Consider the following 20402-nt stretch of genomic DNA (forward strand, 5'->3'; position numbering starts at 1 on the left):
CACTTTGATTGACTGACAATCCCCAAATCAGGAGCCAGACCTTGGACTGTGTTTTATGCCACTAGGGTAGCTTTGGCAAGAGGAAAGCATCAGGTGGCCCAAGATGGGCACTGCTGGGCTGAGAGCTAGGGCTAATGATTGTTGAAGGTAGGACCATTTTTATGTGTGAGAAGAGTAGGCAGATAAGCGTTCAAAACAGAAAGTGGTCTTTCTTTAAGGATCTTATGAGGGTCTAGTTGCCCAAAAGGATTTCCTTAAGCAGTCTACTGAAGCACTTCCTTGAGTGACCTAAAAGCCCTATTTTAGAAGAAATCAATTCATCAAATACTCTCATGTCTCCAAATGGCCCCACGTGTTCAACTGAGGTTTTCCTCTAGCATGCAGGTTGTGTGAGTCCTGGTCTTTGCTACTCATATCTATTCAATTAGTGAGCACCTAAATTGGAATCTTCTAAACCAAGCTTCCAAACTTTATTGGGGGGATAAGAGTGGTTTGAGAACATGCAGAAGGCTAGGCCTCTTAGTCAGAAGATGCAACCAGGGGCAGGTTATCCAATAGGCAAGGTAAGCATAGTGCTTACTTTGTTTACCAGATCATCTGTAGTGAACAATTTCATGTTTTTCACCACATCAAAGATTCTGCTTCTAGGTATGGCTGGCATCTCTCTCTCCCAACCCCACAGCACGTTCCTACAAAATCAAAGCATCTTTTCAAATTTACAATCCCTGAAGGGGACGGATTACCCAGTAAGCAAGGTAAGCACAGGCTTACTTACTAAACTGTAGCGACCAATTTCACATGGGTTTCACCACATCAATCAAACCCCTGTGAAACTGGTCACTATAGATTGGCAAGTAAGCACAATTAAGCCTGTGCTTACCCTGCCTACTAATTGCCCGTGGATGCACTGACTGATCTACCTCTTTTTCAGGTTTGCTGGTAGCAAATCAAAGACTTCAGAAGTCAAACCAGTTAAATTGGTGAAAGAGATAATTGTCGACGATGAAGAGGTCAGGCAGAACATTAGCAAATGCTTGTTTGTAGTTCTTTAGAGATGCTTGGAGTATTTCATAAGCTGGATCTCGCAAATTTCCTATTGGAAAGCAAAAAGGTGGGGTCAAGGTTTATATAGAAAACAAGGTTAATTTATCTAATTTTATGAAACAGAAACAGAGGCATATAGAAAAGAAAAGACAGCGACATACCAGCAACAAATCATGGCACAAAACACAGGGACCAGAAACCTATCTTAGGGCTTAACAGAGTGTTAAGCCTCAACTCACCTAGACTTTGCTGCCACCTCTTGCAGCAAAACTCCACTGGGTATCCTGGTTGCTTTCCTAGGTTTATCACATTCATGTGGCTTTTCCGGACCAACTTCTATTTTATCAGCCGGACATAATATAATTCAACATACCAAACTGAAAACATATTCCGATTTGGCCAGTCTGGTGGGAGAATAATTTGGAACAGGGGTGCAATACCCCAAGAAAATTCAGGAGTAAAAGCATTTTCCTCAAGATCTTTCCCCCCTAAAAATATTTTTTTAAAGAAAAATCTATAAAAGGAAAATGCTTTATACCTTTTCCCCAAGGAAATTTTTCCTAGACTTCTATGATTCTAAATGTATCACACATGTCGTATCTGTGAAGCAGGTTTTTCATCAGATATTTTTGTGTCTAACAAATAGACCTCAGGCACTAGAAGGTGCTAAAATTCAAATGATTGCATCTTTGGATTGGTCCCACATTTCACCCCATCCTCCCTGCAGGAACGTATGGAGGGGCTCTGCTATTTTACCTCCTTTCCTCTCCCAAGCCCCAAGGACTGCCAATTCATGAGATTTTTCTTCTGGAGCTAACACTCCCCACCCCACTCCATCATTCTGTCCCATTCTTACCACTTCGCTCTTCCCCATTCACCTTGCTTTATTCCCCCTTTCACTGCATGTTCCCTGGTGTCTGCACCTCACCTTGGAGTGAATATCACCATACCTGCTCCTTGGAGGCAGGGAGACTTTTAGAAGTGATGATCCTCAGGTAGGGCGTGCTCCCCAACTCTGTTCTGATTTCTGACTATACCAAGGCCAAAGAAGGTGATTCCGAACTTTGATCCCCTTGTGTTCGTACCCTTTTGATTCATCGCTAGATAACTTAGGGCCAATCAAGGGGGCAGGCAACAACACTGGGGGGCAGCAGGAGGGAGATGGAAGAGCCTCAGTGCCTCTGACACCAGACATGACCTTCCAACAATCCACCAGTAACCAAAATGCAAAATGGCAGACAAAGTGCTACCAAAATTTCATTTTTGCAACATTTCTGGAAAAACCATATACTGCAGAGCTGTTCAAACATGCAAAATGCACTGTTGTATTTTGCTCCCAGGTCAGCTAGACAAGTTGTCCTGACGACAACCTTCCATTCACAACCCTTAGGCTATTGCCCTTTCCTAACTTGCTTTCTCCTTAAGGGATGTCTTCCATGTTAGATTTTAGCCCGAAGTCACTGCTATTGAAGTGGAAAAGGAAGAAGAAAGGAGTGTGATCTCATGCAGTAATCTATCCCAGTCTGAACTTCAGTGCTGCCCTGGTGTATTTCACCCTCTACCTGACATTTCACTAGGCTGCTCTGTGTTTCAGTTCACACACTTCCCTGGGAGGGTGCCTCAGAGCCCAGTCCCCTTGCTGTGGCCCTTGTCCCAGAAACCCAGAGTGTAAAACATGAAGCCCAGGGTTTTCCTCACTTAACTTAAGCTAGAGACTAGTTTTTAGTGAGATAAGGTGAGATAAGAAACAGAATACTGTTTAGGATAGGTGGACTTGAAACCTCTAATTTTGATTACTGTCTCTAGATTTCTGATGAAGCCGGGCCATCAATATTTGTTCTACAGAACCTTCGGCATTACACTGTCCATCCAAATTTGGTAGGTGGAAAAGCGTTTCCCCAAGATCTCTAAGAGCAAGCTTCAGCAGCGGTGCAGAGGTGTCCCCAAGCTTCTGTGACTGTGCCTACTCCAAGAACGGGAGGCACAGCTGCTGCTAGGCCACTATCCCAGAGGCAGTGCTGGGAATAGTGGTGGTAAGGTGGGAGGGGGAACTGGGAGGAAGGTGGTCCCTGCAGCTGATATTGAAAAAAATAAAAGTTGAGAAAAACTTATCTATAATTTTTTTTTATAATTGGGAGCTATTCCACTCTCTCCCTTCCTAACCCTCTGCCTTCCTCATATTGACAGAAACACAAAATTCAGTGGGACTACCCTTTCTCCACCCCTGCCTGAAGTGGCATGCTGTCCTTTGTGACTGCTTTGCCTTTTTAAGGCTGTGCTTGTTATGCATGTTAATGTGGTTGTGTAGGCATCTTGGTGGGTGGGAGGCTGTAGGTTAGGGTTGCATTGGCCCCAGAGAACTCCCTGAGTAAGAAAATTTGGTCCCTGGTAGTTTTCCCCCTGCCTCAGAGAGAGTTGTAGAGAAGGCCCCATTTAGGCCATCTAGAAACTTCTGACACTTCTGTTTGCCTTGCTATGTTGGGGGCTATGTTACTTTTTTAGAAGAATTAAGTCTTGTTCCTTTTATTCCAGAAACCCTTCCATCTCATTTCCCCAACCCCTTAGTCTATTTGCAAGGAATGCTTTGAGGGAAGAGCCCTGGTGGTGCAGTGGTTAAGAGCTCAGGCTGCTAACCAAAAGGTCAGCAGTATGTATCTACTTGGTGCTCCTTGGAAGCCCTGTGTGGCAGCTGTACTGTGTCCTACAGGGTCGCTATGAGTTGGAATTGACTTGATGGCAACAGATTTGGTGTGGGGTTTTGTCTTTAAGGGAAGAGAGCTTCAGATTTTTTTTTGATAAATAAATCTCAGAGCAGGTTTGTCCAGCCTGTCCTCTGCCCCTATCCCGCGGAGGCCAAAGAGTAGCCAACTAATGTGTTAGCCTTCTTGTCTTGAGCGAATTCTTTATCTCTCTGGAAATCTGTCTGTTTAGGCCCAGTTTTATGAGCCTTCAAAGCCTACGGCCCTGCACAAATTCCTGGAACGAAACAAAAGAATCAGGAGCTTCATGTTAAAAGTAACAGAGTATGATCAGGATAAGACCTTATTGATCATGACCAACAACCCGCCTCCCTCCTCAATCAACCTGCAAGGAAAGGACATTGCCCCAAAATACTTTTCCGAGGAGCTCCTGAGCAAGGTAAAGACACCTGGAGAGGTTCCCTGGCACCCTAAATACACACCCCGTAGAGTTAGGTTGGGGAAGAGAGCGAACTTAATACAGAAAATGGTATTCACTATTTTAGTTCTCAGCCATATGCTGCACAAAACAGAATCTAGACAGCCGGGAAGGACCCAGAATCAGAGTTCTATAAATCTGAGGTCATGAAGCTTTATTGCAAGTCTTAATTGGAAACTGTTCCTCTTTGGGTGAAGATATTCAGTTTTTAATGGACAAAGAGTAAACTGATTTCTAGTTGAGAATGAAGTAGTAAAAGATGAATCAGGAAATAAGAAATCAGGAACCAAAATGAGTATCTAAATGGAAAAGGAGTAAGAATGCAAATTGGTCAGGTTTTTTTTTTTTTTATCAGGGGAGGGGAAGAAGAGCAGAGCTGGGAATTTACTATCCTAATAGCTGGACATTCGGGACTCTGTTCTAGACTAAAGGAGTTCAAATTCCATTCAGTAAACGATTACTGAGCATACACTAAGCTAAAAAAAAAAAAAAAAATAAGCTAGGAACCAAAATATAAAGATTATGGGACAGTTTCTGTTTTGAAAGGACAAATGTCAGCATTCCAAAACAAAACAAAACAAAAAAACCTATTGCCAGAAGGAGCCCTGGTGGTGCAGTGGTTAAAGTGCTTGACTGCTAACCAAAAGGTCGATGGCTTGAACCTACCAGCCACTCTGTGGGAGAAAGATGTGGCAGTCTACTTCCGTAAGGACTTAGTCTTGGAAACCCTATGGGACAGTTCTATTCTGTTCTTACAGCATTGCTATGAGGCTAGCATTACCCTGCTCAAAGTCGAGAAAACATATACAACAGGAGCCTAATAGGAGAGGCATGTATAAATTAGATATATAAAAGTAGTTATGATACTACTGGGCTATACGAATAATAGAAGAACCTATGAGATACAGAAGCAACAGAGAGCAGTGTTTCCGTTGGTAGAAAAGGGGTAATCAGAGAAGACTTTTCAGAGAAGGTGACACCTGATGAAGAATAGGAAAGTATTCGAATCTGAGGGAAACACAATGGGATGCAGACATGAGAAAATGAGGTTAGTTCAGGGAGATGGAAGAGAGCAAAAGGATGTTATCCAAGTTGCATTTTAGAAAGACCATTTTGGAGGGTGGGTGGAAGGCACATTCATTGCAAAAAAGGCAAAAATCAGAAAGATTAGTTATGATGTTAATACAATAGTTAAGGTGAGTGATACTAAATCAAGTTGCAGAGGAAATGAAGAAATGTTATTTAAGAGATATTTAGGAATCAGGATCATCAAAAGATCTTGACAGCCTTGAGAAAGGGCTTAATCAAGTAAGGAGATTAGATAAGTGAAAGTGCAAACAAAAAGAATCTAATTGTAATAGAAATTTGATGCTGGGACCAGCTTTTGCTTAGTTTCTAGATGGACGGCAGTGAGAGATTCCTTTCCAAATTGAAAATAAAATGCTAATGTCCAATGGTATATGCTGACAATAAAGAACGAAAAAATTCATTGCCGTCAAGTCAATTCCGACTCATGGCAACCCTATAGGACAGAGTGGAATCGCCTCAAAGGATTTCCAAGGCTGTAATCATCACAGAAGCAGACTGCCACATCTTTCTCCTGAGGAACAGCTAGTGGGTTTGAAGCACTGACCTTTTGGTGAACAGCCAAGTTCTTAACCACTGTGCCACTAGGGACCCTTATGCTGACAATAGAATTAATTAATTAAGTGCCTGTTGTCTCTTGGGTCTCATAAGTTGAGCCTTTGAAGGTAAGCTTTCAGGATACTGCCATTGAGTAATTTTAATGGGATGAGGAATACAAGAACAATGGGGCTCAGGTGTTGCTTCTCATGGTCATGGGCAATATACACTGAGAAAGGGACAGATGCCAGGCCAGGATTGCCCTGCTCAAGGTAGAGAAGGAAATACAAAGCAATCATGTAACCTTGATGCAGGAAGACCTTTCTTCCAACTGCTGGCGTTTGGAGAATCCTCCAGACAGGAGGCAGGACCTGATCATTTTCATCAGCAAAACCGCACTATCAGCCAAATAATTTTATTAATGGACAGAGATAAGGCTGTGATTGTCAAAGACAATTATGGGGCTATCTGGAAAAAGATCGAGCCCAAGAAGATAGAAATGTCTAATGTCTGTGATGCCTCTTTAATAGTTGTACTGTAACCCCTTCTTCCCTTGTTGGGCAAATGTGACAATCTCTCATGAGCCTAGGATCGTGTACAAGAAAACTTCCTTACACATATGCCTACACATAGATGTGTATAAGAGAGCCAGTACTAGCAGGCAAGTTGTGGAACGTGTCAGACATGTCTGTCAGTGTTTGTTATAGTGAAGGTCAGACTTGATGTTTCAGATCCTTTCTGGAAGTCTTTGGTTCTATGACTTTAATAATGATGAAATTATTACTTTACAAAACATCCCATTCTATAGCCTTCCACTTCAGGCAGGGTGGCATGTGGCTGAGGCAGCCATCTCTGAGAAAAGAAGGTAGTGCCCTGTGGGTCCATTTCCTAATTTACCAAAGTTTGAGCTTCCCAAGCAGTTCACTTATTGAATCTTTCTAAAAATGGGTACCTTTCTCTGCCATTCACTTCAAAGGGCCAGTGGACAAGCTCAGTCAACTACTTAGGAAACTGATCAAGCTTTGGACAAGTCATCATGCAATAAGACAGATAGGTATTACCTCACTCAGGGAAACGCCTCCTCTTGTTCTGGTTTCTGAGTTCCCATTTCCTTATCTGACAGGTTTTGTTGCATCATTTTAGAACTGGAACTTAGCCCAGGCATTTAGGGCACGCTTTATGCCCCAGGGAACTCAGTTTACCCTCACTTCTTCTGTCTGTTGCAGGAAAGTCAGCACAAACCCTCTGAAAGCTTCTACCTGCCCGCGATGCCTCAGAAAAAAAAGCCCAGACCTCAGCTGAAACCAGTCTTCCCCGTGACCCAGTTGGACGATCCTGCATCCAAGCAAGAGCAATCGTTCAGGTGAAGCTCTGGCTCTTCTTGTACTCCCTGTCTTTCCTATTTTTCCTCATTCATTGTACTGTCTCTTTTCAATACAATTTGACAAACTCTTTTTGATTGCACATTGTATGTACAACTGCATAAGACACAGCTACCTTACATGACCCCCAATCTCATTTATACTGTGATGAAAGAGAGAGAGTAATGAAGGCAGAGCATGTTCAGAGCTATGGTTAACAACAATATGTCATGAGAACACAAAGACAACGAGATTTTATTTGAAACTAAATGATAGAGCAGCCTATATCTAGCTTGGAGAGGAGAGGGGAGATTCTGGAGTTCTCCAGAGGTTTTACAGTAGAAGGTTTTAGAAGCATCCCTTGCCACTGAACAATACTCCCACCCAGTCCCAATCAACACCCTTTAATCATTGTCCCTTCTTCTCTCAGAGTCTCTGAGAATGTAGTTTACTGTCAAATGACTGGTTTCTTTAACCCCCTGCCCTAGGGTCTACTAAGTGAGCTTTCTTTGTTAAGGTTTTCCACTGACAATGATTTCAAGAGTGAAGGGGAGTATTCAAAGGTCTATGCCTTGAGGAAACAGAAAAAAATGTACCCTCAGCTCGCCTTTTCTCCAATTGGTAAAAGAGATATGAGGAAAGACGGTAAGCTCCTTTCTTTCAAAGCAATGGTTTATTGGACTGAGATATCGGCTGGAGGTAGAACCTCTGGGGACTGGAGATATGGGCAAATCAGTATTTCTCATGGTGGTCCTAAAGAATATTTTTCCTTGTAGCATAGAAGCTAGGAACTGATCAAGGTGCTAGGTTTTGGTCCCTGCTTATAGCCTTACATGTCAAGAAAGCTCTAGAACAGTATTCCCAAATACCACCACCTACCACTTTAATAGTTTTTGCCATGTCAGTATATTATTTGTCCTTTTGTTTAGTATTTTTCTCTTAAAAGATTTTTTTCACTCTTGTCCTAATCAATACTATATCTTTGACATCATGGGTTTGATATACTAATTATATATTTTTCTGATACACATTAAATCAAACTCATAACAATTAAATTTTAAAATGTGTATTTATGTAGCAGCTAAAACCATCCACGGTATGCATAACACACTTTGGGGAAAACTGGTCTAGAAGGGCCAAAGGATAAGCAAATCTCAGAAGTCCTCAAGTCTCTTTGGGGTTGGGGTAGGGCATTGGACAGAAGGGGCTTGGGATAAGGCTGCATGGAAGAGGGTGCAATGAGAATGCTCTTCATATTTGTGGGGTGCCTACTTAACGTTGAACACTTACCAAGCACCGATAATAGCACTTTAAATACGTGAGACAGATGAACCCGACCATGAAGTCCTTTTATAGTAAATAAATAAGAACTTGGGTTTTATCCAGTAGGCTATTGGGACCTATATTAGGTCACTGAACACACATTTGTATATTATAAATATAATTAATGAGTTCCCAGACGTCACCAGCTGATGGCTTCAAGATAAAGTCCATTCCTCCTACTGGGTTTCTCTCCTCAAGAGATTTTTGAGGCTTCCTAAGAGCTCAGCTGCTAACCAAAAGGTTGGGAATTCGACTCCACCAGCCACTCACTGGAAACCATATGAGGCGGTTCTAATCTGTCCTATAGGGTCACTATGAGTCAGAATTGACTTGACAGCCATGGTTTTGGTTTTTGGTTTTATTAAGGTCTATTTAGGAGGCCTGATAGTGCAGTGATTAAGTGTTTGGCTGCTAACCAGAAACGTTGGCAGTTCAAGTCCACCAGCAACAGATTTTTTTTTTTTTTTAAGGTAAGTTTACTGTTTTACAGTTATCCTAGTGATTGATTACCTAACACCTTTGCCAACCATCTTCAGGGCAACAGTTCCAGAGGTCCCAGGTTATACCATACCATCCCTTAACTGGTTTCTTCAGGCCTCTCTGCTCCTAGTTACCAACCCACCCCACCTTACCCACTGCCTGTCTTAACTCCCATATATACAGCTAAAGCAAAGCTGTAGTGGTAAACAAAACTTCATGGGTATGGAGAAAAGCTAAAGGACAGCAGAGAGAGTTATATTGCTTTAAAAGAGGCTACTTACTCTCAGCTTAGCCTCAAACCCAGCCTCAGTTCCTCTAAGCTTCCCAGTGGGCCTCTAGTACGTTACTTGTTCTTGGGAATCTCCTGGCCTATCTACCTGTTTCTGCCAAGGCTCCTAATACCCTTGGCCCAAGAAAAGGAAGAGGTTCTCCTTCCTTCCCCCAAACCTGTTTCGTTTCAGTCCCAGTAAAAATGACAATGAGACCATCTATTTCCTTCAAGGGAAATTCTTCCTGGGAAGTATGGTTTGAACTTTATAAGCCAGATAAGGCAAACGTAATAGTTGAGAATCCATTTAGTAAAGTTAGAGTTAAATCTTAAATGATACCATATGTAAGGATATCAACAGTGCAGCTTAAATTCATATTTAAAGGCAGAATTTCTCTAATTTTGCAAGGGCATGGTCCTTGTTCAGGATTCACCCAATTTACATTTCTAAACAGAATGCTTAATATCTTGATCTGCAGCATCTATTAGAGTTATGACTTCATATTTTCCATCAAGACAAATGAGTGGATACTTGTTTTACTTATGTGAAGTTGAATCAGTGTCTCCACTCGTGGCAAAAGAGAAGGCTAGCAGTCTCCCTCCCCGCAGTAGTGTTCCATGTTTACCAGGCATCCAAAGAAATAAAGATCATAGAGAATGGTTTGAGGCAGGGCCAGGAAGGTGGCTGTCCAAGAAACAGCTGATGAAGACTTGAGCTAAGGAGTCAGCAGTAGAGATAAGGAACAGATTCAAGGGTCATCTACCAGGTATACCCAGAAACCACACCAGCTGTTGTTGAGTCAATTCTGACTCCACGTGTGTCCTAGTAGAACTGTGCTCCACAGGGTTTTCAATGGCTGATTTTTTGGAAGTAGATCGCCAGGTCTTTCTTCCAAGACACGTCTGCATAGACTGGAACCTGCAACCTTTGGGTTGGCAGTTGAGCGCTAAAGCGCTTGCACCACCCAGGGAGGTTTTACAAGGTATAATGCATCAAAAAAGTGGGGAGGGATTGAAGGAAGAAGATCCCACAATGGAAGCTTGAAAGAACAGAACAGAGATTGAAGGAGAATCTGGATAAAATGTTTTAACTGAAGCCAAAAGTAGAAAAAGTTTCTTACTTACAGTGTCTAAGAACCGACAACAAACGGGTTAGAAAAAGACTGAGAAACATGAATATACACGTGCGTGCAAGTTAGCCTAAAGAGTTAGGTAAGAGTGTGGTTGAAGATGGAAAAACTCAGAAGGGGTGGATTAAATGAGGGGACTGTAAACCAGCGGTGTGTTTTAAACTGGTTTTTGAAGAAGCGACGAAAACGTTTGACAACGAAGGCTGGAAGGGTAGTCCGCGGTCCACAATCTACCCTTTTGGTTAAAGTAAAGACCAGCTTTCTGGTCGGTCACGCTTTGCATTAAGCGCCCTTGTAGAATCCACATTCAGCTCAAGGTGCCCTGTGCTTTGTTGCAGCTTCCAAGAAGTCAGCGAGTGCAGTGCCGACTTCCCAGGCGATCTGGGAACCACTCACCCTGTCATCGCTCCTGGAAGAGAAGCCCACCAGAACTGTGCCGGGGGAGAGCGCCTTCCGCAACGGAAGAGCCCAGCAGTGGATCATAAATAACGCCACTCTCATTAAGTGAACACAAACCCTCCAGGCCTCCCTCCCGCCTCGGTCTCCAGACAGGGGTCTGCAGACGTCGCCATCTGCGGCGTGCCATCCAAATAAAATCACATTCCTGCTTGCTCCAGGCGTGGGCTGCCTGGTCGCTGGCCAAGTGGGCAGGAGAGCCCCTCGCTCCGACCTGTCACCGCCCAGGCCCCGCCCCGCCCATGGCCCCGCCCACGCCCCGCTGAGGGCGAAGAGAGGGCGTGGCTGCGGCCCTCCCCGGGCGAGAGCGACGGCCCGCGGCCGGGGGCGGGCCTTCTCCCGGAGTGACGGGCCGGCCGCCCAACCGGCGGGAGCGCTCGGGGCCTGCCTTCCTGCAGCCTCTTCCGCTTGCCGGCTGCTGCGTCTGGGATGGTTGCGGTGGGTCTGGGCGCTGGGAAGTGGGCCAAGATGTTTAAAAAATTCGACAAGAAGGACGAGGAGTCTGGTACGCGCTGGGCCGCTCACGCACACCCTTGGCTGTGGGGACCCCTTTCTGCGCCGCTCTCATGTGCTCCGGGCACGGCGGCCCCGGGGGCGTGGGCACCGGGGGCGTGGGCACCGGTGTGCGCGCGACCCCTCCCCTCGCTCCCGCCGGGGAGCGAGCTTCCCCTGGCCCCTCCCCCAGCGGCCCCGCCTGCGCCCCTTCCTGGCGGCCCCGCCCGCGCCCCGCCCCTGCGCCCCGCCCCCCAGTGGCCCCCCGCCCCCCAGCGGCCCCCCGCCCCCCAGCGGCCCCCCGCCCCCCAGCGGCCCCCCGCCCCCCAGCGGCCCCCCGCTCCGGCTTAGCCCCTCCGAGCCCCTCCTGGTGGGGCCGCCAGGAGTGGAGGCGGGCTCACGACAGGTGGAAGGAGTGCGTGCGCATGTATGAGAGGCGGGGGTGCTGGGGGTGCTGGGCCCCTAGTGGGAGCACCCTCTTTTGGGCCTGGGGTCGACGGGAACAGCATGTGTGTCCGTGTCCAAAGTTGAGGTGCCTTCTACCTTACAGTCTTTCTTGGGACCTGCCTGCCCCATGGAACATAAGTCAGTGCTCTAGCATGCAGAAGTGACTTTCGTCTTGTTGCCCATCTTTAATCCAGTGGAAAGGGCGAAGAGGCTAAGCCACCTCCACATTCTCAGCTGCCCTCACAAAGCATGGGAGAGGGTGGGGTCCGTTCACCTCCATGGGCCCTTCCCGCTTTTAAGTTGCTATGGTTCTGTGCTGAATTCTTCGTTTCTGCCTCTCAGTACGTGTTATAAGCACATAAAAAATAGTGCTCGCCTTTAGAGAAATTAGAGTGCCCCACCATCATCTCATTCATTTTAATTGCAGTGGAAATGGCAGATAGTCATAATATTCTTGTACAAAGAGGGCAAGCAAAGAAGACATTCTCATTTCAGGCAGGGTTCCAGCCAAAGAGAAGTCCGAGATCTTCCAGGATAGCAACGACAGAGATAGTGCCAGAATGAAAATACTTTCATTCCATTTACATGCATATTAGTAATGATTATCACTGTGATATCCAAGTGGTCACCTCACTTTAGTGAGATTTCCCAAGCATTCAGTGCCCTTCTGGTGGAAGTAAATACGCTTATGCAGAACAGCTATTACAGATGTCTTTTGTTTTATCATATAGGGAGTGGCTCCAACCCTTTTCAGCATCTGGAGAAGAGTGCTGTCTTACAGGAGGTATGGCTGGCAAGTACATCGTGCTCCTTTCTTTTCTATTTTGTTTTAGAATGGCGGGCAGAGAACCCCTGGGATGCTACAATTGGGGCATCCAAAATGAGACAGGAATGTAACTGAGTTCAGAGAATGTAGACTTGAGAGGAAAGGAAGAGGGGTTACTTGCCATGGGAGAGTTTAGAGCTTTTAGAAATGTAAAGACACACAGACTCTGCTACATGCTGGGAATTTTAAATGTCAGAAGACGTGTTTGGTGTGAGGTTATTGAAGGAAGTTATAGACATTAAGCTCCCTGTGTTTATATGATGCAGTAAATATTGTGATTTGTGGTAAATATTGTGATTCTTATTTACCAGATAAAGTTCAGAAAGTTGAAGTATTAGATTTAATGGAATGGGTTGCGAAGTACAGAATGGAAGATCAAGGCTACGTCTAATAATTTCTTGTATTCTATGATACATTGAAGACTAATGTTTTTGGATATTGTGATTAAAAGTTGGTTTGCTGTCATCTGTGATAGAAAATGTAGAAAATATACTATATTTTAATGTTTCTATAGGCTCGTATATTCAATGAAACTCCCATCAATCCAAGAAGATGTTTGCATATTCTTACCAAGATTCTTTACTTACTGAACCAGGTAAATTATTTTTAGTTTTTCTCAGGTTTGTGTCCTGGAGTAGAAATACATAGCATGGAGTGAAGTACTTTCTGGAAAGTACTTATTTATTTCTCTAAAATATTTAACATAATAACATGTAAAACTTCTTGAGGACAGGAATTATAACATATAGTTATTTTGTGTTCATGAGATACTAAACCAGCTGACCACATGGTAGATTCTCAATAAATACCTATTGATTTGAGTTTAACAACAACAACAGCAAAAAACCAAACCCGTTCCTGTCGAGTCAATTCTGACTCATAGCGACCCTATAGGACAGAGTAGAACTACCTCATGGGGTTTTTAAGGTTGTAATCTTTACAGAAGCAGACTATCACATCTTTCTCCCATGGAGTGGCTTGTGGATTCAACCTGCCAGCCTTTCAGCTAGCAGCTAAATGCTTAACCAGTATGCCACTTTGAGTTTAACAGGTACTAGTTAATGTTAGTATAAATGTTTACATTCTTTCAGAGATCTTTATATCTCTCCAAAAATACAATGCAAAATCTCAGGCAAATTCCAGGTAGATATTTTACCTTTCTTGGGGAAGGCGGGCAAACCCTGGAGGCACAGTGGTTAAGAGCTATGGCTGCTAACCAAGAGGTCGGCCATTCGAAGCCACCAGGCACTCCTTGGAAACCCTATGGGGCAGTTCTATTGTGTCCTACAGGGTCGCTGTGAGTCAGAATCGACACTATGGCAATGGGTTTTGGGAAGGTGGACGGGTAGGATAGATCATCAAAACAAAACAAAACAAACCCATTGACATCGATGACAATGGGTTTGATTTATTTACTTATTTTTTGTATGTATATACACCCCCCCCCCCGTTTCCATTTGGTGCTGAGTAAGAAGACTGGTTTCCAATTTGAATTCCATGTGAATATTTTATCATTACTCTGTTTCTTGACTGAGAACCTTATCCATAGATTTAATAGTTTTTGTTGTTTGCAAATGGAGGTTGAGCAGTAAGCACACACTTTTTAAATAAAATGTATCTGTTCACTAACATTTTAGTCTGTATGTCAGGGTATTCACAGCAAAGGCAGTTTTATGTAACTTTTTATAGTACACATTGTGTCCAAGATGGCTGGATCTCTTACATAAGCAGAGTTTTGGATAGTTGAAGTGGGTTCAGAGCAGCATATACTTTTAATTGGGCCTTGTTTCTTTAATGGGGCAACTTATGTTGAAACTTTTAGTTATCGTGATTAGGACATTAACAAGCACAGTCTGAACTGTAAATATAGTTAACGACATAAACAGGTTTGGGAACCTTAGTGTTATCTCTTTGCCTAGTTCTTGGCATAGATCCTGACAGAATAATACTTTTGCATTTTTACCAGAGGTGACATATGCATATGTTCTCTGAGTTTTAGGTCAGAACATAGGGACTTATGGGTTAGCAATATGGCTGAGAAGTACATGGGCTTGTAGGTGTTCAGTAAATATTGATGGAAAAGAGAGAGGAAGACCTCTTGCTGGTGAACAAGTTGGATACTCTCATTTAAGAAATCATAAACTGCCTTTCATCCAAAACTCTTCAGGTTTTTCATCAAAATTTAATCTTATACCCATGACAGAGAGACTGAGGACTAGTTAAATTTTTTGTGCAATCTGAGGCTCTGAAAAGTTCTTGAGCCAGCGTATCATACATGATTGCTTTTAATGAAGAAATTACATAACGAAAGGGTAATATTTCAAGGAGCCTGTGATCCACAATGTTTCGAACATTAGTGGAATCGGTTATCCACGACCTTGCTGCTCGGACAGTGTGGTTCCCAGACGAGCAGCATCTGCATCACTGGGAGCCTGTTAGAAATGCAGAGTGTCAGACTTCACCGCAGGGCTGCTGAATCAGAGCCTGCGTTTTGTCAATGATTCGTTATACACATTAACGTTTGTGAAACTCTCATCCAAGGCATGCTATTAGGGCCTCTAGCCAGTAGTTTGAGATCTATTAACAGCTCTTTAATCCTTACTCTGTATGTGACTAAGTTGGCTTTCATTGGTCCCCTTTGCCACGTTTGCTGGGATTCCTAAAATATAATTCTTTTCAGTTTGATATTTTTTATGCTCCCATGATATGTCAGGCCTCGTGCTGAGGAATGGAGCATAGAAATGTGTAAAGTCCGATTTCTGCTCTTACGCAGTGTAACAGTAACGTCCTTTCTAATTACAAACTCTATTCACTGTCATTTTCTACCTCCTGGTAAATCAGTTATTTAGGGAAACTAGAACAGTTCTTGCTAAAGAGCTTTTATAGCATGTTGTGCGATATTGAATTATTTTAAATAAAGAGTGGATAAACGTCCATGTGAGTTTATAAATTGAAAGTCAGAAAAATATTGAAGAGGCAGAATGTTTACAAAGAGCATTTTTCTTGAGTTTTAAAAAGTGTTTGCAGAGATAGATTGAAGAGAAAACCCTCAAAATGCTTTAAGTTTTAAAACTTGTTTTGAATTTTAGGGTGAACATTTTGGAACTACTGAGGCCACAGAAGCCTTCTTTGCAATGACTCGATTATTTCAATCTAATGATGTAAGTGTTTTTTATTCTTTTAGGCTGAAAAAGCTCTTTTGTTTTGGGGAAAGGTATCTTGAAATGCTCAAAAGTTGCTTAAAAGTTGTTCATCTTCATAAAGCTTAAAAATGCTCATTAGAGGACATGTGAAAATGAAAGGATAAAGCTCTTCACCCATAGATCTACCATCTGGTCACAGAAACTGATAATATCTAGTTTCTGGTGTGAGACTGCAGAGGTGGGCGTGGCTGTGGTATCTGTAAGTTCTTAGTCAAGTTTCTGGTGGGCCTGGGGTTGCAGTTGGCCTGTGGGGCTGGCAGTTGAGAAGAGCTGGGTGGGGACTGGGGAAGAGGACATGGAATGGGGAGGAAGAAGAGTGAGGATAAACTGAAACCTGCCAGCACCTTGCGCTGTCTCTCATAATCATTAGCCACCCTGGCTTTTAGAACATAATGGCTGCTGCTTTACCTCTGTCTTCTAAATGTCACACAGATCTCTCTTTTGGCCAACTCTAACTCAGAATCATACAAGGAAGGGGATTCTGGAAAACATTGTTTCAGCTTAGCCAAAGTGAAATAGTTCAAAACTATTCCAGTCCATTTATCCACTTGACATCCATGGACATTGCTTTTAACCACATTTAACTTCCAAATAAAGACAGTAGCAAAATCACGCTTCCCCGTGTCATGATGCCACTCTCCTTGTCAAACCAAAACCATGCAAACCCTCTTCCCCCAAAGAGGATACAAAGTTTTATCCATTTTTAGATGATGTTCATTCTTCTAGCTGAGCCACATTTTTCTCTTTCTTATCCCTTAAGTACCGATGTGTAAGGTTAACTACTATTGACACATATTAGGTTGTAGGTCAACAGAAGAAGAAGAGAAAGAAAGGAAAATAATTGTTGAACATACAAATATAATTGTGTCAACTTAGGTAGAAATACTGAACTATCATTTCTGTAATGATCATTTGGTCATCGATGGTATTTATAAATTCCTTTGTTCACTACCTATTCCATATTCCCCTTTCTGTCAGCAAGCATCTCAGCAAGTTCCTTGCCTGGTGAGGCAACCCAAACTTTTATTTTTGAGTGGTCTGGGCCATTAGCAGGCCTGCCTGTTTTAGGTTTTCCACTACTCAATTATAGTTTTCCATTAATTATTTTTGTAGGAAATGGGAAGACAAAGTGGTGTTCCAGAGGGTCTCCTGTATTCCAGAATACTCTTCCTTACCCCTGTTGTATAATAACATCCAAGTTTGCCTTTGTTAATCAGATCAGCCATCCCAGCCAAAACAACAGTCCCCTTCTCTGCCTCTTGGCTCACTGGTATGAGGAGCCCAAAGTGGGAGCCTCAGTTTCCAGTTTAGTGAAAATACTGCCCTGTCCCCTTGTGGACATATGGGCATTCCTACCTCAGGAGCCAAGACCATTAGGAGAGAAGGGACACTGCTGGTCTATCATTAGGTATAGTAGTGAGAGGAGCCGCTCCTGTTGCGACCCTCGATTCCTGGACCCGTGAATTCTGGTGTTGGGAGAAACAGCACTGTATGTTGGTTGCTGATTTAGAATATATGCACTACTACCCTCAACTCTGCAAAGTATTGTCACCCAGCTGGCATTTACTGTAACTGAGTTTTTAAAAGGTGATTCCACTGTTCTAACAGGCTACCTTTTTTAAGAGTCATGGGAATCGTGAGTTTATTGTTGTAATTCACTTGCCGTAAAGTGCGTTCCTTGGTTAGAAGAATACAGTGTGGAATACCATGCTGGTGAATAAGGCATTCTGTAATTCCGTGGATAGTAGTTTTGGCAGGAATATTTAGGGCAGAGAAGGCAAATCTGTATTCAGACTAAGTATTCTGGTGAGACCAAAGTGTTGTCCCCTCCATCATAAAAGTAGTCTGGTCCAATATAATCATCCTGCTACCAGGTGGCTGGCTGATCCTCTCAGAAATTGTCTATGTTGGAGGCTTAGCGTTGTTGTGTTTTTTTTTTTTTTTTGCTGCTGACAAGTTAGGCATTCAGCAGTGACTATAGCTAGATCAGCCTCAGTGAGTGGAAGTCCATGTTGCTGAGTCCGTATATAACCTCCATCTCTTCTACTATAGCCACTTTGTTTATGAGCTCATTTGGACACAGACAGGAGTGGTTGGGGAAACCAGCTGACTGGCATACATAGACTAGGTCATCTTGTCCACCTGCTCTTTGGTGAGAATTCACGTGCGACATTAATACCTGTGCCCATTCAGAAAGGTCTGTTCATGTGCGCTCTGGATTCTGGGTGGTGGCCCCTCAGCCCTGGGCTTCAGCTCCACCTTCCAGGCCCACTGGGAAGGCAGCTCTGCTCGCTTGGTTTTGGGCAGCCCCATTGTTCTATTCCATCTGAGTGGCAACCCCATCCACTCAGACCAGCAAGCCTGGTTCTTCTGCCCCCTGGGCATAGCAGCTCTGCCCCCTCAGCTTTGAGCAGCAGCACCGTCCCCCAGCACTCGTGAGGGGCAGTGCCATACTCCAGAATTGAGTTGGTGAAGATCTGACTCTTAAACCTAGGAAACTGTGACTCTATCCCTTTGAAACTGATGCAGCCCTGCTTCCTGGGCTCCTTTTAATAGTTCTGCTGATCTCAGAGCTGCTCCACGGATGGTTCTTTTCTTGGAGGACAATAGATACAGCTCCTTTGGGCTGTTTGTTTCCTGCCTGTAGGATTCCAAGAAGCAGACAGCTTTCTTTCCTTTCATCCTTTCTCTGTCCCCATCAGACTAAGCTGATGGTTTTTCTGCATTGGTAGGTGGTTACAGCCATCAGTCATGGGCTTAATCTCTTTAACAGAAGAATGTGTAGCCACCTCCTTGGTAAACTTCTAAGACACATGTTCTTAGTTTATACAGTAGAATTTTCTAAATCTTTAAGTTTTGTTTTCCTTTTGTACAGTTCATTTTTAAGTTCATCTCTTTCCTCTCATATTTACTGCAAGCGACAAGGAGAAACCACCTCACCCCTTTAAGATTGTGCTTAGAAATCTCCTCAGCCAGATATCCAAGTCTGTCACTTACAAGTTCTACCTCATTCCAAACATTGAACATAATTCAGACAAGTTCTTTGCCACTGCATAAAAGGCATTTACCCTTGCATTGTCCAATCACACATTCATCATTGCAGAACGAACTAGTTTCTTATTAAAGAGTACACGTATTGTTTTATGACAGTGGTTAACAACCCTGCCACATGTCAACACTCTGTCTTCTCAACCTTGGGCTTCCTTTAACCGGCTTTCCTGTCCCCTCCTCCCTTCCAGTCCTTGCCCCAGGGCTGGTGTGCCCCTTTAGTCTCGTTTTGTGCTATGGGACTCTCCAATCTTTGGCTGTAGGGTCGCTATGAGTTGCCATCAACTTAAGGACAATGGCTTTGGTTTTTGGTTAATCTTTGACTGAAGGGTGAACCTCAGGAGTGGACATCATTACTGAGATGAAAGGGTGTCTGAGGGCCATACTCTCAGGGTTTCTCCAGTCTTTGTCAGGCCAGCAAGTCTGGTCTTTCTTTCTGAGTTGGAATTTTGCTCTACATTTTTCTCCAGCTCTGTCCGGAACCCTCAATTGTGATCACTGTCAGAGCAGTCATTGGTGGTAGCGGGGCACCATCTAGTTGTACTGGACTCAATCTCGTGGAGGTGGTGGTAGATGTGGTCCATTAGTCCTTTGGACTAATCTTTCCCTTGTATCTTTACTTTTCTTCATTCTTCTTGCTCCTGAAGGGGTGTGACCAATGGAGTATCCTAGATGGCTGCTGATAGCCTTTTAAGACCCCAGACGCTACTCACCAAAGTAGAACGTAGAACATATTCTTTATAAACTATGTTATGCCAATGGAGCCAAGATGTTCCCTGAGACCATGGTCCCCACAGCCCTCAGCCCAGCAATTCGGTCCCTCAGGGAGTTTGGATGTATCTGTGGAGCTTCTGTGACCTTGCCTTGTAAAAGTTGTGCTGGCTTCCTCAGAGTTGTGTACTGCTTGTCCTTCACCAAAGTTACCAATTATCTATCATCTATTTAGTGTTTTTTTCATCTGTATTCCTCCCCACCCTCATAACCATCAAAGGTTGTTTCTTTTTGTGTGTAAACCTTTACACGAGTTTTTACAGTAGTGATCTCGTACAATATTCGTCCTTTTGTGATTGACTTATTTCACTCAGCGTAAAGCCCTCCAGATTCATCTGTGTTATGAGATGCTTCATGGATTCATCGTTGTTCTTTATCGTTGCGTAATACTCCACTGTGTGTATGTACCACAGTTTGTTTATCTATTCATCTGTTGTTGGGCATCTAGGTTGTTTCTGTCTTTTTGCTATTGTGAACAATGTTCCAGTGAACATGGGTGTGCATATGTCTATTCGTGTGATGACTCTTATTTATCTAAGACATATTCTTAGCAGTGGGATTCCTGGATTCTATTTCTGTTCTTAGATTTCTAAGGAAGTGCTGTATCGTCTTCCAAAATGGTTGTACCATTTTGCATTCCCACCAGCAGTGCATAAGAGTTCCAATCTCCCCACAGCCTCTCCAACATTTGTTATTGCCTGTTTTGTTGATTTGTGCCAGTAATGTGGGGGTGAGATGGTATCTCATTGTGGT

The 20402-nt window shown here is 43.6% G+C and overlaps 2 protein-coding genes across 2 annotated transcripts in view; both read left to right on the top strand.

Annotated features, from left to right (window-relative positions):
* Window positions 1–500: 500 nt before the first annotated feature.
* TSGA13 (testis specific 13) lies at window positions 501–11007 on the top strand. The gene is made up of 6 exons (XM_010600453.3): window positions 501–563; window positions 2851–2922; window positions 3976–4182; window positions 7071–7207; window positions 7723–7850; window positions 10745–11007. Exons 1-6 carry the CDS (start codon window positions 501–503, stop codon window positions 10912–10914), a joined length of 777 nt encoding a protein of 258 aa, XP_010598755.2. The 3' UTR covers window positions 10915–11007.
* Window positions 11008–11246: 239 nt separating this feature from the next.
* Window positions 11247–20402, top strand: part of COPG2 (COPI coat complex subunit gamma 2) — a 524466-nt gene continuing 515310 nt past the window's right edge. Inside the window, exons 1-4 of the mRNA XM_064289731.1 lie at window positions 11247–11367; window positions 12533–12585; window positions 13142–13222; window positions 15717–15788. Of these exons, the coding sequence (XP_064145801.1) occupies window positions 11292–11367; window positions 12533–12585; window positions 13142–13222; window positions 15717–15788 (282 nt within the window). The 5' untranslated portion in view covers window positions 11247–11291. The remainder of the gene's footprint in view (window positions 11368–12532; window positions 12586–13141; window positions 13223–15716; window positions 15789–20402) is intronic.

The sequence above is a fragment of the Loxodonta africana genome, chromosome 8 (assembly GCF_030014295.1).
Source record: "Loxodonta africana isolate mLoxAfr1 chromosome 8, mLoxAfr1.hap2, whole genome shotgun sequence".
Classification (NCBI taxonomy): Eukaryota; Metazoa; Chordata; class Mammalia; order Proboscidea; family Elephantidae; genus Loxodonta; species Loxodonta africana.

What these genes read in the sequence shown, in the direction of transcription:
- TSGA13 (XM_010600453.3), top strand. Translation starts at nt 501, where the DNA reads ATGCAGAAGGCTAGGCCTCTTAGTCAGAAGATGCAACCAGGGGCAGGT. An exon ending in AAGCAAGAGCAATCGTTCAG is followed by an intron (nt 7,208 to 7,722) that starts GTGAAGCTCTGG and finishes TTCTTTGTTAAG; the next exon opens with GTTTTCCACTGACAATGATT. An exon ending in AAGAGATATGAGGAAAGACG is followed by an intron (nt 7,851 to 10,744) that starts GTAAGCTCCTTT and finishes GCTTTGTTGCAG; the next exon opens with CTTCCAAGAAGTCAGCGAGT.